This window comes from Tenrec ecaudatus, chromosome X (assembly GCF_050624435.1).
Source record: "Tenrec ecaudatus isolate mTenEca1 chromosome X, mTenEca1.hap1, whole genome shotgun sequence".
NCBI lineage: Eukaryota > Metazoa > Chordata > Mammalia > Afrosoricida > Tenrecidae > Tenrec > Tenrec ecaudatus.
This window is the reverse complement of record NC_134548.1, coordinates 148758741-148774811: the sequence shown is the minus strand read 5'-3', so window position 1 is coordinate 148774811 and position 16071 is coordinate 148758741. Positions and strand designations below refer to the sequence as shown.

General features: G+C 43.7%; 1 protein-coding gene across 2 annotated transcripts in view; it reads left to right on the top strand.

The window, feature by feature from the left end:
- The window catches only part of GPC3 (glypican 3), a 444594-nt gene extending 428953 nt beyond the window's left edge, over nt 1–15641 (top strand). Inside the window, exon 8 of one of the 2 annotated variants that reach the window (XM_075539171.1) lies at nt 15137–15641. In XM_075539171.1, coding sequence (XP_075395286.1) covers nt 15137–15306 — 170 coding nt within the window. In that variant the 3' untranslated portion in view covers nt 15307–15641. The remainder of the gene's footprint in view (nt 1–15136) is intronic. The other variant, XM_075539172.1, reaches the window with a different exon arrangement.
- Nucleotides 15642–16071: the final 430 nt, after the last annotated feature.

Genomic DNA, 16071 nt, shown 5'->3' with positions numbered 1-16071 from the left:
GCATGCTGCTTTTTTGCCAAAAACTGGGGCACTGAGATGGCTGTATGAGCAGGTGCGTTGTCGTGGTGGCAAAACAAGACCCCTGTCAACCACAAATCAGGCCTTTTTTTGTTGCGCCCTTTTAGGCTATTTTCAGAACCTCTGAATAGAAAGCGTGGTTAACAGCCTGACCTGGTGGAATGAACTCCACATGCACCTCAAGCTGACATTTTCATCTGTTTCGGAGGTTGCTGGACGTCCACAACGAGTTTTGTCATCAGTCGACATATCTATTTGAAATGAGAAAACCACTCTTACACATGAGTGTTTCCCATAGTACTGTCCTTGTGAGCTGTGTTCAACATCAAAATAGTTTCTGTGGCATTTTTCCCAAGCAGGAAACAAAATTTCACAGTCGCATGCTGTTCTCTCTTAAATCGGCCATCACGAAAAAAGAAGTTCCATCAAAACTGCTTTTATGTAAAAAATCACTGTGACCAAAGAGAACCTTCCTAGGTGAGGCCACTGGGTACTCTAACTCAGAGCAAGTGTCTCAATGCGCTCCTAGCGGGAAAAATGTCTCCTACGAAAGCTCCACTCTACCCAGAGCAATTCTGGTTGGGGGGGGGGGGTAATCGCTCATTTCTTTATTTTTGCACAAAGTAAGCATTTACTGGTTTTGTGGTTGTCATAGTAGTCTTATCCCAGAGGGTGTGTGTGCAATTTTATGGTTACCTCTCTCTGCATAATTATTTTGTATCTGTTCTTGGGTCCATTGTCTTGTGGGTTGTATGTTCGTGTCTACTCAGAGAGAAGACTGTCACTTCCTGCTCCCCCACTTCTCTCTTCCCTCACTTCTCACCTGAAGTATTCCACAGCTCCTGTGCATATTCTCAGGGACTTTAGTCATTGAGATGGCTTGTACTAGGGCTGTGCTAACAACTTTCCCCGCTGCTCAATTTTTCCAGACTATCACAAGCATTTTAGTTTTTCGACACTTTTTTGTTTTAAAGGTCCACCATGGAAGATTAAAACTGGAAGGTTACCAAATTTGGGGTTTTCTGTCCAAGCATGTCGAAAGCCCTGCCCCAAATGCTATCAAAGAGCTTTTCATTGAGCATTTCGGAGCCTAGCCTCCCAGGGGCTCCAAGGCCACTCTTCCACTCCTGGGCCTCCTTACCAGCAATTAGATTTGTCTCCAACAAGTGGCATTTTGTGTTTTCCCTCCAGCCTCCTTGAATCCCAATGTTGCATACATTTGCAGCTGCCGCATGCCTGAAATTCATATTATAACCTAGACTCAGAGAACCTAAGCCAGTCAATTTTTTTTAAGTGAGGAGGGCAGAGTGTAATCCTTCACTGTTTCTTTTTCATTTGGTTTCAGTTTAACATCCTCTGTGTGAGTCACAAAAGCAAATGTAAAAGTTTGCTGGGATTGTATAAAAATTTCTCCTCAGCTTCTCATCAAATCCCTGACAAAAATCCCAGCCCCATTCCCCTTCCTTCCACCCTGCCCCCTTGCTCCAACTGAGGACCCACATCTGAAATCCCAGGGGAGTGTTGAAATACCCATTCAATGGAATTAAGTTGGACAACTTGACTTGGCTCTGACTGAATGGAGTACCACCATTTGGGGGGTTGGGATATTTGGGTATAGGGTTCATTCTCATGCACACCCTTCTCCAAGGTAAGCCACTGGAGTAGCACTGAGTCCCTAGGTTCCATTTTCTCCTAATTTCAATCACAGGTTTGTAATGTACTCCACCCCAAAGAATATAGAATTGGAAACCAGGCCCGCTCTATGGAAATGTAGTTGTACAGACTGGTTAGGTCTATACTACAAACACTACCATGTATCCCAGGCAGAGTCAGAGCGACAGTGCCTCGTTTCATTGACCTTCAGACTTCTCTGAAGGCTAATCAATATTCAGTGGATCCATATCAGGCTCCTCTCCTCCTCTCCTCTCCTCTCCTCTCCCCTCCTCTTCTCTCCTCTCCTCTCCTCTTCTCTTCATGTCTGTTTTCTGACCAGTCACCCTATTGAAACTCCTCTCAAAGAATCCCCCAGAACCTTCCCATTCACACACTCAGCAGCTTTTTCCCTCCATTTCCAACCATGCTACCCTGCTCCTCTTTCAACTCTTCCCTGGCCTTCTCTTTGTCTGTTCTCCACCATTTCTCCCGTGGCCCTAGCTGCAAAGTGTCCCTGTCACCAGTGTCTCTTCTGCCACTGACTGTTAGGCCCCTGGCTCCCCGAGACAAGAAAGTAAGCTTTCCCGTGGGAAGGAAAGGCTTCAGTGAGTTGGCATCCCTGGAGATTTGTTAGGCAGCCTGCTCAGCTGAGTAGGAGCTGCAGAGATGAGAGGACAAGTCGTGACTCTCCTGTGGATCGTGGTGCTCATCCTAGGGTTGCTGGAGGAGGGCCACCCCCGTGCCCCCCACTCTGCTTGCTGGAGGGCTTCTATTTCTGGGATGAGGCTTTGACTCATGATACACCTAAATCAGGCAAGTAGGGAACCCCCCACCCTTCTACCTACTTCAGCAGTCAAAGGATTTTGCGATTCTCCAAAGGGTTGAATGTTTTTCTTCATTTCTTTTTTTTTCATTTTTTTTTTATTTTAACAATTTATTGGGGCTGATACAATTCGTTTCACAGTTCATACATATACATACATCAATTGTATAAAGCACATCTGTACAGTCTTTGCCCTAATCATTTTTTTCTCTTTTCTTCTTTTACATTTTATTAGGGACTCATACAACTCTTACCACAATCCATACATATACATACATCAATTGTATAAAGCACATCCATACATTCCCTGCCCCAATCATTCTCAAGGCATTTGCTCTCCACTTAAGCCCCTTGCATCAGGTCCTCTTTTTTTTGCCCCTCCCTCCCCATTCCCCCTTTCCCTCATGTGCCCTTGGTAATTTATACATCGTTATTTTGTCATATCTTGCCCTATCCGGAGTCTCCCTTCCCCCCTTCTCTGCTGTCCCTCTCCCAGGGAAGAGGTCACATGTGGATCCTTGTAATCAGTTCCCCCTTTCCAACCCACTCACCCTCCACTCTCCCAGCATCGTCCCTCACACCCTTGGTCCTGAAGGTATCATCCACCCTGGATTCCCTGTACCTCCAACCCTCATATGTACCAGTGTACAGCCTCTGTCCTATCCAGCCCTGTAAGGTAGAATTCGGATCATGGTAGTTGGGGGGAGGAAGCATCCAGGATCTGGGGGAAAGCTGTGTTCTTCATCGGTACTACCTCGCACCCTAATTAACCCATCTCCTCTCCTAAACGCCTCTATGAGGGGATCTCCATTGGCCGACACTTGGGCCTTGGGTCTCCACTCTGCACTTCCCCCTTCATTTAATATGGTATATATATACATATACATATATACATGTACACATATATACACATACATACACACACTTATATCTTTTTTTTTTTTGCATGATGCCTTATACCTGGTCCGTTGGGCACCTCGTGATCGCACTGGCCGGTGTGCTTCTTCCATGTGGGCTTATTTGCTTCTGAGCTAGATGGCCGCTTGTTCACCTTCAAGCCTTTAAGACCCCAGAAAGGCAAGAGCGAAGCCTAGCTGGAGGTTGAAACCCCTAGAAAGCATTTAGTCTTAAAAAAAAAAAAACCAAAGCCATCTGAGCCCTAATGAAGGGCAGTTACTCTGGTGTTCCCCTGCTGACAAGAAAGTTGTCATGGAAAAATCTCCATGAATCTGTGGGTCAGAGTGTCCAGCTAGGTAGTTCACAAAGCCCAGATGAACTGAATCATCTAACTCTGCCTTTAAAGCACGTTGAGGTAAGGGGCCCATATTTCAAAGAATGAGCGAGACCAGCTACCCTTGAGGATCTCAGGGTAGACTGAAGGTTCTGAGAAAAATGGAGTATTTTATGAAGTCTGAAACATGTTTGCAAATAGTGTATTTTATTTCTAGCCCAACATGCAGTCTTCCACATCTTCATAGGCAACACTACGCCTCCACCACCACAGGTCCTTAGGAAGAAGCACACTCTGGCTTCATGCACCCATAGCCTTCTGCAAGGAACCGGAAGCTTTCATTTCCACCAGAGTCAGTTGATGAGGAAACGTGTATTCTTTCTATATTCTATTTTTATAACTAATGACAGCTGCAGGCTGGAATTCCTGGAAAGAAATGAAATAGACATTGTGTTGCTCCAGCCCTCTTCCGGGAGAAGCCATTGGGTTATGGCAAGAATATGGGTACGCTTGGCCACTCACAATATGAAAAAAAAGTCACAATATGAAATAGGGGTGAGTGTTCAGTGCTTTGGACCCATAGGACAGAGTAGAGCCGCCCTGTCCAGTTTCCTGCAATGTGCTCTGCATGGAAACAGATTACCCCTTGGAGACGCTGCATGGGTTTGTAATCCAACCTTTCAGTAAGCATGAGGGTTAACTGTTGCTCCACCAGGATTTTTCAGTCTAACAGGAGATCCCAGCAGAACCAGTAAACACCAGAATCTTTGAGATGAGTCCAAGGCTTATGGAGCCCCAAACAATAACAAAAGGTCAGTTTCTGTTGAGTCAGTTTCCACGTGAAGTGACTACTACCAGTGTGCAGAGTACACCTGCCCTCCATGGGGTTTTCTTTTGGATGGAGATCACCTGGCCTTTTTTCCAAGGCACTCTGGATGAATTCAAACTCTGGAGAAACAGTTTTTAATTCTCTCAGAATCCAGATTTCTAGGATCCATGGGGTTAGGGAGACCTACCAGGGACCTGCTTGGAGGTACTCTTGAATTTTGAGCAGACTGGTCTCCTAAAAGTCACTCTTTTAAAAAAAATCATTTTATTGGGGGCTCATACAACTCTTATCAAAATCCATATGTCAATCCATTGTGTCAAGCACATTTGCACATTTCTTGTCATCATTATTTTCAAAACATTTTCTTTCTACTTGAGTCCTTGGTATCAGCTCATTTTGCCCCACCCTCCCCCAACCCTCCCTCTCTTACGAACCCTTGATAATTTATAAATCATTATTATTTTTTCGTGTTTTACACTGTCCAATGTCTCCCTTCGCCTACTTTTCTGTTGTCCATCCCCCTGGGAGGGGGTTATATGTAGAGCACTGTGATCAGTACCCCCTCTCTTCCCCCACCACCTTCCCCTTACCCTCGTGGTATGGCTACTCTTAATATTGGTCCTTAGGGGTCCATCTGTCCTGGATTCCCTGTGTTTCCAGCTCTTATCTGTACCCGTGTACATGCTCTGGTCTAGCCAAATTTGTAAGGTAGAATTGTGGTCATGATAGTGTGTGTGTGGGGGGGGGGGGGAGCATTAAAGAACTAGAGGAAAGTTGTGTGTTTCATTGGTGCTATGCTGTGCCCTGGAAAGGTCACTCTTATATCAGATATAAATCCTGCTAATTAGTAAAGACTGGTTTGTTTGGGACATTGTGCTCTTTTGAAGACTGTACAGTGAGTTTTAAGAAACAGAAACTCGAGGGTTGTACTGGAAACTGTGTTGTAGAGCAATGTTGGTAAGAAGGAGTAAACGAATTTTTGGGCGCTCTTTTCTCTTTAGAATACTGGCTCATGAGTCAGAAATGTTGCCCAATTTGCAAATCATATGTTAAATACTTTACATCAATTTATATCATTGGCTTAGTAGAATTTTTGTTTTCACACCTTCCTGCTAATAGTCAAAGGTGTTGGAACCATTGGTTCCAGCCAGAGACATATTGGGGCCTGATGAAGGGCATCCTTGGCTGCAGGCTGCATTCCTTCCTCTGCCCCCAGCAGCCAAGATGGCAGCCCCTCAGCAGGGTTTCTGCAAGTCCACCATGACATCTTGTGATTTTCCTTGGATTGTGAGTTGTTCTGGGGATGTTTGTCAGCTTCCTAAATCTGAATACCTTTTCTTCTTTAGCTGTTCTAGTCTTGGTCTGAAAGAACCTGGCAGTAAGGAAATCAAAGCTGTACTGTTGCCTTTATTATGATTTTGAAACCCTGGCATGGGAACTTCCACTGAGCCTAGCACACACAAAGCTTGGGAGAAGTTGCTGGACCCAGGTGTGTCAAGCAGGCAGGCACAGGCAATGGAAGAGAAGCCATCAGTTATAAACACAATCCTTTGGGCCTTTACAAAGCCATTGAAATCCTGAGACGCTAATAGGAAGCAGCTTCTCACCCTCTGAGGCCATCGAAGGAGCGCTGGTACCTTATGTGTTATGCTGCTATCCAAAAGGTCAGCTGTTCAAAACCACCAGCCGCTCTATCCCATTAGCAGTTAGTCTCAGAAGCCCACAGGGGCAGTTCTATCCTGCCCAATAGGGTCACTGCCCTATCGGGTCAATATGTGTCATCGCCAACTCAATGGCAGTGAGTTTGGTTTGATTTTTTTGGAGGGCATCAAAGAGGACAATGTATCCTTGCAGGGGCCTCAACTGTATCAACAGGCAGATCTCCCAGCGCAACCTGAAAGAAGAGCAGTTAATCAGGAAGCCCTGGGAAAGAACACTGCTGCTAAGCCAACCTTGGGGGTTTCTCCCTTGCCAAGCTTGCGCCAGCAGATGGCTTGAATCCAGCCCTAATATAGTAACAGCCGCTCTCCCTGTTGCTTTGCATTTCCTGTGTACAGTTGGCCTTCAAGTCATGAATATACAAATCTCTCGGGACATTGCCTCTGCAGTAGTTTCCATCGCAATACTCACCTAGCTGCCCATTCCCTCAGAGGGAAATAAAACTCGGAGCCTTAGAGGGCATCCAATCCAATGCGCTGATGTAACAGATGGGACAACTGAGACTCAGAGAGAGGATAGGGAAAGGACTGGCCCAAGTTAAAAGAGTAAGTCAGTGGCTGAGCCAAGCCTAGAACTCAGGGCCTTAGACTTTCATAATGGTATCATATCTACTTTAGTAGCCTGTAAAGGCATTCTGCTAGAGAACTCTGAGCGAATATTCTACTTGGGTGCTCTCGGGAGTTTAGGTAGCATCGTGGGTTATACATTGGGTTGCTAACCAAAAAGTCAGTTTAAAGCCATCAGCTAGTCCTTGGGAGAATGATGAAGCTGTCTTTTCCCTTAAAGAGTTAAAGTCTGGGCAGGGTTGCCCTTTATGTAATCAGCTCTTATTTAATATAATCCTGTACGTCTTAGCCAGAACTATAAGACATCGAAAAGATATTAAAGTCATCCACATTGGCACAGTGAAGATTTAATTTAAAATTCTTGGAGCTAATTGAAAAATGTGGCAATGTAGCAGGATATAAGATCAGCATACAGAAATCAGTTGGTTTCTTGTATATTAAAGAAAATGACACTGAGCAGGAAATTAAAAGAACCATACCATTTACAATAGCTACCCAAAAGATAAAATATCTAGGAATAAAGGTTACCAGAGAAACAAAAGGCTTACACAAAGAGAGCTATAAAATACTTCGATGCGAAACTGATGGAGACTTACACAAATGGAAGAATGCCCTGTTCTCCTGGATAGGAAACCTAAATATGGTGAAAATGTCAGTGTTACCAAAAGCACTTTCTATATTCAATTCTGATCTAAATCCTAACACAATCCTTCAAAGAAATGGAAAAAAACTAATTACCAACTTCACGTGGAAAGTAAAGAAACTCAGAATTAGATAAAAAAATAACTCTTACCATTAAAAAAATTTTTAAAGTAAGAGGCCTTTCCATTCCCAGATTTGAAAACCTACTATATAGGCACGGTAATGAAAACAGCTTGATGTTGGTACAATGATAGACATGAATGCCAATGGACTGGAACTGAAAACCCAGAAATACAACCTACAGATTTTTGATAAAGGACTAAAACAGATTAAGTGGGGAAGAGATAGCCTTTTCAATAAATGATGCTGGTAAAATTGGATCTCCACCTGCAAAAGAATGAAACAAGACCCATACTTCACACCATGTACAAAAATGAACTAAATATGTGTCAAAGATCTAAATATAAACCCTAGAAGCATAAAGACCCATGAAAAACTAGGGACAAGCTTCAGGGACCTGCTACACGGCATAACTACATTCCCAAATATAATGGGGGGGGGATTACCCACATTATAGAAGACAAAATAGAGGACTGGGACCTTCTAAAAAATCACATTGATGCACATAAAAGACTTCATCAAAAGAGTAAAAAGAGAACCCACAGAGTAGGAAAAATATTTAGCAGCTAAAGGGCAAATTTCAAAAATCTATTAAAGCTACAACACTTTTATAAGAAAAATAGAAATAACCCACAATCAAAAAATAGGTACAAGACATGAATAGACAATTTACTAAAGATGACATCCAGGCTGCCCACATTCCTATGACAAAATGTTCAAGTTCCTTAGCCATAGACAAATATAATTTAAAACAGCAATGGGATACCACACTCTTAGCAAAAACATTTTTAAAAGAAGAAGAAAATAATAAATGCTGGAGATGATGTGGAAAGATTAGAATGCAATGTTCATACATTGCTGGTGGGATTATAGAACTGTATAACCACTGTGGAAATCAGTATAGCGCTTCCTGAAATGCAAATATAAATATCTGTAATCCTGATATCTATGTACATGGTTAGACTTTAAAGGAATACAGAACAAAATGCAAACTGACATATCCACACCTATTTTTAATGAAGCAATTTCTATAAAAATAAAAACGGAAATTATAGAGAACTCCAATTATAGAGGAAAGGTTAAACTGGTACATTGCTACAATGGAGTACTATGCAGCCTTAAGAAAACAATGCCAAATCTCTCAGACACTTTAAGACATGGGCAAAATTAGAGAACATTATGCTTAGCAAAGTTTGTCAATCTCATAAAGATAAATATTTTATGACACCATTATTACAAAGGACAAAAAGAAAAATGGTTTTCACACAAAAGGATAAAATGGTAAAGACTATAATAAGGCCAGAATTGGGGCGGGGGGCAGGGAGGGACAGGAAAGTAAGCGGGGGTCGGGGGTGGTAAGTGAACAAAAAAAAAGAACAACGTAACCAGCGGTTTTAAAATAAAAAGAATTACAGACTAGGAAACCCACAGGGGCAGTTCTACCCCATCCTATAGGGTCGCTATGAGCCGGAGTCAACTCAATGGCAGTGAATTTGGTGGTTCGGTGATTTTATGAGTGCTTTCCTTGATGTGGGAAAGGGCCAACCTGCAGCACAAAGGCCAGAAGAGTCGGGGTTGATTGTGTAACGAATACGCAGTGCTGGGTCTACACTCTGGTCATAGTTAAATGGATTCTTGGATTCTTCTTGCTGGTCCCACAGGTTGTCACTGACGATCAACTTCACGATTTATGTGCGCCTTACACTATGTACTGAACACCGAAAAGATCTGTTCAGGAAAGTCACTGATCATGTAAAACTAAAGATGATTCAAGAGAAGGGTTTGTAGGTGCTTTCTGTAACACATCTGTTTAAAAGAAAACTGAGATTTTTTTTTTGTTTAATGTGGATTTAGCTTCTTTTTTTAAAAGATTATTTTACTAGGGGCTCTGGCAGCTCTTCTAACATTCCATACATCCATTCTGTCAAGCACATTTGTACATATGTTGCCATCATCATTTTCTAAACATTTACTTTCTATTTGAGCCCTTGGTCACAGCTCCTCTTTTTTCCCTCCTTCCCTCACCCTCCCGCCCTTGTGACCCCTTGATGAAGTATAAATTTTTATTATTTTCATATTTGGTTTAACTTCTTTGTAAGATGCTTGTTGTATGGGTTTTTAAAATTTATTTATTTAATGATGAATCCCCACACATCCTTCCCACAGGCATCTTGTTTTTTCCAAGGCAAGTCTTTCTCTCCCTTCACTTTGGGCCAGCCTCCACGCTATTAACAATGGTCCTTGAAAAACCAAAACAAATCAAGACATGCAAGACACGTGGTTTCCCTCTTCAAAACCTTCCCCGCCTCCCTGCTGTCCACGGAACCAAGGCCTGTTTTACTAGTGTGTGACATCCGTAATCCACTTGTCCTTCCTGCTTCACTTTTCATCATCCACCAAACGCACACCCCTCCACAAGCCCTCCCGACTCCCCCACCGGACACATCCGCCAAGATGGGCAAAATGGTTTGTTGTTAGCAGATGATTTCCAGAGCAAAAAAAGCAGGCAGGAGCTGAGGAATAACAAAAATAGATGCTATTGCATCTGGATGTTGGGCAAGGGTCATGCTCCAGAAAAGGCATCTGAAAGGGTTGCCGAGAGCACCCTCATTCAGGTCAACCCTAAAAATACTCCTCTTCATTTAAGTGGAGAAGCTGTTGTGAGACTCCAGGCTGGGCTTTCAACAGATAAAGTCGTATGTGTCCTCGAAATCCGATCATGGCCTAAGCCTGTGCTCTCCTGCCAGCTGCCAGCTGACCTCGGCCTTCTCTGTCTCCCCGCCCCCCCCCACCCCCAGAGTTCATCTTTCAAAGAAAGAGCTCTAGTTCGCAGGGGAACATTACTCTTTATTCTTTCCTTTGATTTGGGGTGGTGTGTAATTGTTTTTTTAGAGCGGGAATCTAGATGGTTGGTATTGTTAGGTGTCATCAAGGCAGCTTCCAGGCAGAGAGAGCTTAGGGGTAAGGCAGCAATAGAACTCCGCTGCTACATTAGAATCAGCAAGTGAACTTCTGGAGCATCAGGGTTCCCAGACATTTTGACGTGAATTACTTTTAGCACCCAAATGGAATGATTTTCTCAGTTTTTCAATGTTGCTTGGTTTGGGTACTTGTTTCTATTTTTTATCACTTGTTGGTGTTGAAAATATACATTGCAGACTATACTCACATTCAGCAATTTCTAAATTTACAATGCTGTGACATTCCCTCCTTACCAGTAAGAGAAGATATTCTAAAAGCAAGATCTTGTCAGATTTATACATAGGAATACAATGTTGTTGTTAGGTGCCATCAACTTGATTCCAACCCTGTGCACAGCTGAACAAACCACTGCACCATCCTCGCCATTGTTCCTATGGTTGCAGCCACTGTGTCAGTCCATCTCCTGGAGGGTCTTCCTCTCTTTTGCCGCCCCTCCACTTTCCCAGGCATAATGTCCTTCTCCAGAGACTGGTCTCTCCTGACATGTTCAAAGGATGTAAGATGAAGTCTTGCTGTCCTTGCCTCTAAGGAGCACTCTGGCTGCACTTCTTCCAGTACAGATCGGTTAGTCCTTTAGCAGTCCGTGATACGATCAATATTCTTCTCCAGCACCACCATTCAAAGGCATCGGTTCTCCTGTGGTCTTCCTCATTCAATGTCCAACTGTCACATGCATATGATGGGATGGAGAATGGCAAGGCACAACTTAGTCCTGAAAATAACATCCTTGCTCTGCAATAGTCTAAAGAGGTTTTCTGCGGCAGATTTACCTAATGCAATACACTTTTTGACCTCTCGACTGCTGCTTCCATGAGCATGGATTGTGGCTATGTACTGTAAAATAGGACACTGTTTGATTTGGATGTGGTGTGAACACCATATTAAAACTTAGTGTGACCCCACTTTTAATTGGTTATCCTTGCTGCTGCTGCTGCAGGAGCTGCGAGGGCTACCAGGGTGCAGAGCAAAAGGAAGCCAATAAGTAGGGACAGAGTACCCCCAGCACCACCTGCCGTCCTACCCACGTAAGCAGCAGAAGCAGTCCAGGACCCTGAAGCCCACCTACCTACCATACAAAGGCCAAGAGCTGTGCCCAGAGCCATGCCCATTGCTCACCCACCTATATTCCTTAAGAATCTCATGTTGTAAGATCCTGGTTTGAGATCTTTAAAATCATTGGTTTTAGATGCTGTCAAATCAGTTCTGATTCATAAGGACCCTAAGAACAACAGAGCAAAACACTGCCAAGCCCTGTATCTTCCTCGCAATCGTTCCTGTGTCTGAGCCCATTGTTGTAGCCACTGTGTCAGTCCACCTCCTGGAGGGTCTTCTTCTTTGTCACTGATCTTCTACTTTACCAAGCCTGATGTCCTTCTCCAAGGACTGGTCTCTCTGGATAACGTGTCCAATGTACATGAGACAACGTCTTGCCATTCTTACCTTTAATGAGCATTCCAGCTGGATTTCTTCCAAGACAGATTCATTTATTCTTCTGACAACCCATTGTTTATTCATTATTCTTTGCCAAAGCATTATTTATTGTCCAACGTTCACATTCTAATCACCAGTAAATGTCAATGCAGCTTGACTAAATGTATGGTCGATTGTAGACTGCAGAAGATGGTAAAAATCTTCAACTTCTGCATCGTTGGCATGAGTCGCTGCTGTCTTAATTTGAGTGATGGTGTTATTAATTGGTCTCCTTATATGTGTATAGATATTTTCGTGTCACGGACATCATTGTACTTTGGGCTAAATCTTAATACATTCCTTTTGGCAATGAATGCAATGCTGTTCCTCTTCAGCTTTACCCTCCTGACCTGGTAGGCCACAAGATTGATACCAAATGGCCAATAGCTGTTCATTTCAACCTAGCCTATCTATCTTTATCCATTATATTGTCTTTCCCAAAGATTCAGAGTGTGTACATGCCATGTGCTGATTAGTGAATATTGCAGCTGTTTCTTCTTGTTTTGAGTCATACCAGATCCGAAACACTCTTTCCCATGCCTGTCATTAGGGTCGACGACTTTGCGACAGTAGCGCTTTCATGGTTGTATTTTGCGTGTCTTCCAACGGGAGGGACTACTTATTGGACAATGTACCGCTGCTTTTTATAATAGTTTCACTGCCATTTTAGAAGTAGATGACCAGGTCCTGTTCCCTAGTAAGTCTTCGGCTTTGTTTTTGTCTGGAAACTTGGCTGCAACCCGACTATTTGAAATAATAGGGGCTCCACTTGAAGTGGCACAGCGACGTGCAAGCCACCACAGTACAAGCAACCTACAGAGAAGTGGTGTTCACAACCATTATGGGGAAATAATAAACATAAAAGGACAGTTCCTCGACCTTTAAAATAATTAAAATTGTAGTTCATCATAAAATTCAAAATTACTTGTATCAAATATGATAAATGATCCAAAAATCTCATATTATTAAAACGAAAAGGGAAAAAATCAATACCCACTAGATAAACGGCAAAGATATGAACAGGTATGCATAGCAAAGTATAGTTAGCAACCTCAAAGAATTAATTCAAGGGGCAGCAGACTTTTGAGAGGGAAGTGCCAATTCCTGTGCCTCACAACAATTGAAAAATTATCTGTGATCCATAAATATATTCTTACAAACAATTGAACTCACCATTATCTGACTGATAACCTTTCACATTTGTCAATTTTCTTCAGAGACACATGTCCCCACCAAAAGAGCCCCAGAGCACTTGAGAGCCACAGTTTGCCAACCCCTGGACTAGACTATGGGAAAAAGTTGATCTGTACTTATAAGCAGATGTCGTTAAATTAAGAAATGATGTCAATTTGAAGATATCATCTTCTCCTGGCTAAATTCAAAGCTCTGGTGTCACAATGGTTACGTGCTCAACTGCAAACAGAAGGCTGGCAGTTCGAGCCCACCCTCTGACGCTACAGCGATGATAGGTTTCATAATCTGCTTTCATAAAGAAATCCGCTAAGAAAATCCTCCGGGGGTAGTTTCTACTCTTGTATCCCAGGTCAATGCATGTCTGAATCCACTCAGCAGCATGTCTGAATCCACTCAGCAGCACTCCCCACCAGACCAGTGACTGAACTAGCTTTCTGGACGGAGGGTGAGTGAACTGAGTTCCCTCATCACAGCTGGTAGAATTGTAAAGGGCCCCAGCAATATTTGGGAATCAGGATTGCAGTCTGTGTAATCCGACCCCTGGCTTTGATCGCCTTGCCCTAGCCAGTGCCAGCCTCAGAGCCGCTCTGGTCCAGGGCCCGGTCCTGCCCTGCCCACATCCTGGACCTGCTGAGTCCCCACGCTTTCTTCCTGTGACTTCCTCAGGGTTTCATCCCCTGTAAGAGGAGCTCTTCCTTCCTTCCTTCCTTCCTTCCTTCCTTCCTTCCTTCCTTCCTTCCTTCCTTCCTTCCTTCCTTCCCTCTGTACAATCCCAGTGCTTTCCTCTGTACCTGTCCATGTCTATCTCAGTGTCCTAAAGGAATCTTGCTGACTCCTTTGGTCACAGGGCAATTGGCTGGTGAGGTGGCTCTCATCCCATCACCTTCAGAAGCTATGAAAAGTTCTCCATGGGCTGCAAAAAGAAAAAAAAAAAGAACAAAAACTGTCCATGTGCCGGTGGAGGGCGGGGGTGGCGGGGGCGCAGACATAGAAAACAGAGACATTGAAGACTAACTCTAAAAAAGCAAAGGGGTGAAAATTTGAAGATCAGGAAACTCAACTGAATGAAACGAAACCCTGGGCCAGGTGTCAGCCAACCATTATTGACTTCGATTGACCTCACAGGATACTTTTGTTTTAGACCAACTCCAACATCCTCATTTCTTGTCTGAGTCATGAACCTAGCTCAGAGAAGGAAAGAACAGGCTATTGGATTTGGAAGACATTAGCCTTTACCCACAAGCCCCTCTTCAGTCTTCATTTGCTTGCTATCCATTTAATTGCTGAGATTTATGTCAGTATTGCTTTGGGCCATTGCATAACTGTTTTTGAGGGTCCCATGAAAAGGAGATATAAATGAAAGACTACTTTGGAAAAACAAAGCCACTTGTTATAGCAACAACCCTATCCTCAACACTAATTAAAACAAGCATTCCAACACAAGGATATCTGTATGGGCCTAGGAAAAATACATAGGGTGTTGACAGCCCCACCAACACACGCACCAGGACTCGTGTGTATTCACCCACAAGGCACCTTGGATTTCAATCCTGGTCATATTCAATCTGGTGATCCAGATGGTCAAACACAGCCTTGTCTGGGCTACAGGGGCAGGGGCAGGGGTGGGCTGAGGGTGAAAGGGGAGAGAGCAGCAGCTGAGGAGCACAACAAAGCTCTCCCTTTCCTTTCGATCCCAGGAGGAAGAACCTTTGGCCACCATACTCCCCCTCTCCCCACCCCCCCACCCCCCCACCCCCCGGCAAGTCTTCCTTGCTCTTTCCAACCTTCTGGTGGCCTCCCAGCAGTTCCCTCAAGTACTGGAGTCATGACTATTGTAAACCTTGTGTTGTTGATAACCCTGTATTTAAAGGCCTCTTCTCTTTTGGCAGAACTGGCTTATGATCTGGATGTGGACGAGGCCCCCGGAAACAAGCAGCATGCAAATCAGAAGGACAAGGAGATTACGGTCTCTCACAGCTCTGCGAACGGGCATTCCCCGCTCCAAGTGTTAAGCAGCCTGGTGACCTCGGTGGTGTGCTTTTTTTTCTGGGTGCACTGACTCGCCGGTGCGTGGGCCGCCTGCCACGGCGTCAGCACCCCGTGGTCTTCCTCTATACAGGAAACCACCCTCTTATTTTTTTAACTTCAAGTCCTCCTCCAACCATTAAGTAGAGAACTTACCGTGAGTTATGTTTTCGAAATCAAATGGAATATTTTATGAGGACGGTCAATATTAGTGGTAGTATAGAGTGTCCTTTTGCAAAGAAAAAAACCCATCAAAGTTGTGCCAAATTATTTTCCTATGTTTGGCTGTCGAAACATGGTTACCATGTCTCTCTCTCTCTCTCTCTCTCTCTCTCTCTCTCTCTCTCTCTCTCTCTCTCTCTCTCTCTTTCTCTTTGCATGGATTTCTTTGAAAAAAAATAAATAAACGCTCAAATATAAATGTGTTGGGTCTTTTTGGGGAGCCTTTGCCTATGGCGCCCATTTAGTGCTTTGCATCCTTCTCCCTCCGCTTTCTATTCAGTATAACAAAATCACGAGAGCACTTACCCCACCTAGCCCAACCCACTACTTTTGGGTAGAGAATCAAGCCTAGCTCCAAACCCCAATCAAATCAATCCCTCTCAATACATGCCCAAGCCACAGGCTACATTTAGAAACCCGGCGTTGGTTTGGAATGTCTTGCCTATGAAACCAAAGCTATCTCAAAAGCATTCTCAGGTCTCTGCAAATTCTGTTTTGTTAAACTGCTTAGCCCATATAGAAATCCTCTCGGGGGCAGGTGCGGGGCACATAGAATTACACAATTAATGCTCTTCTG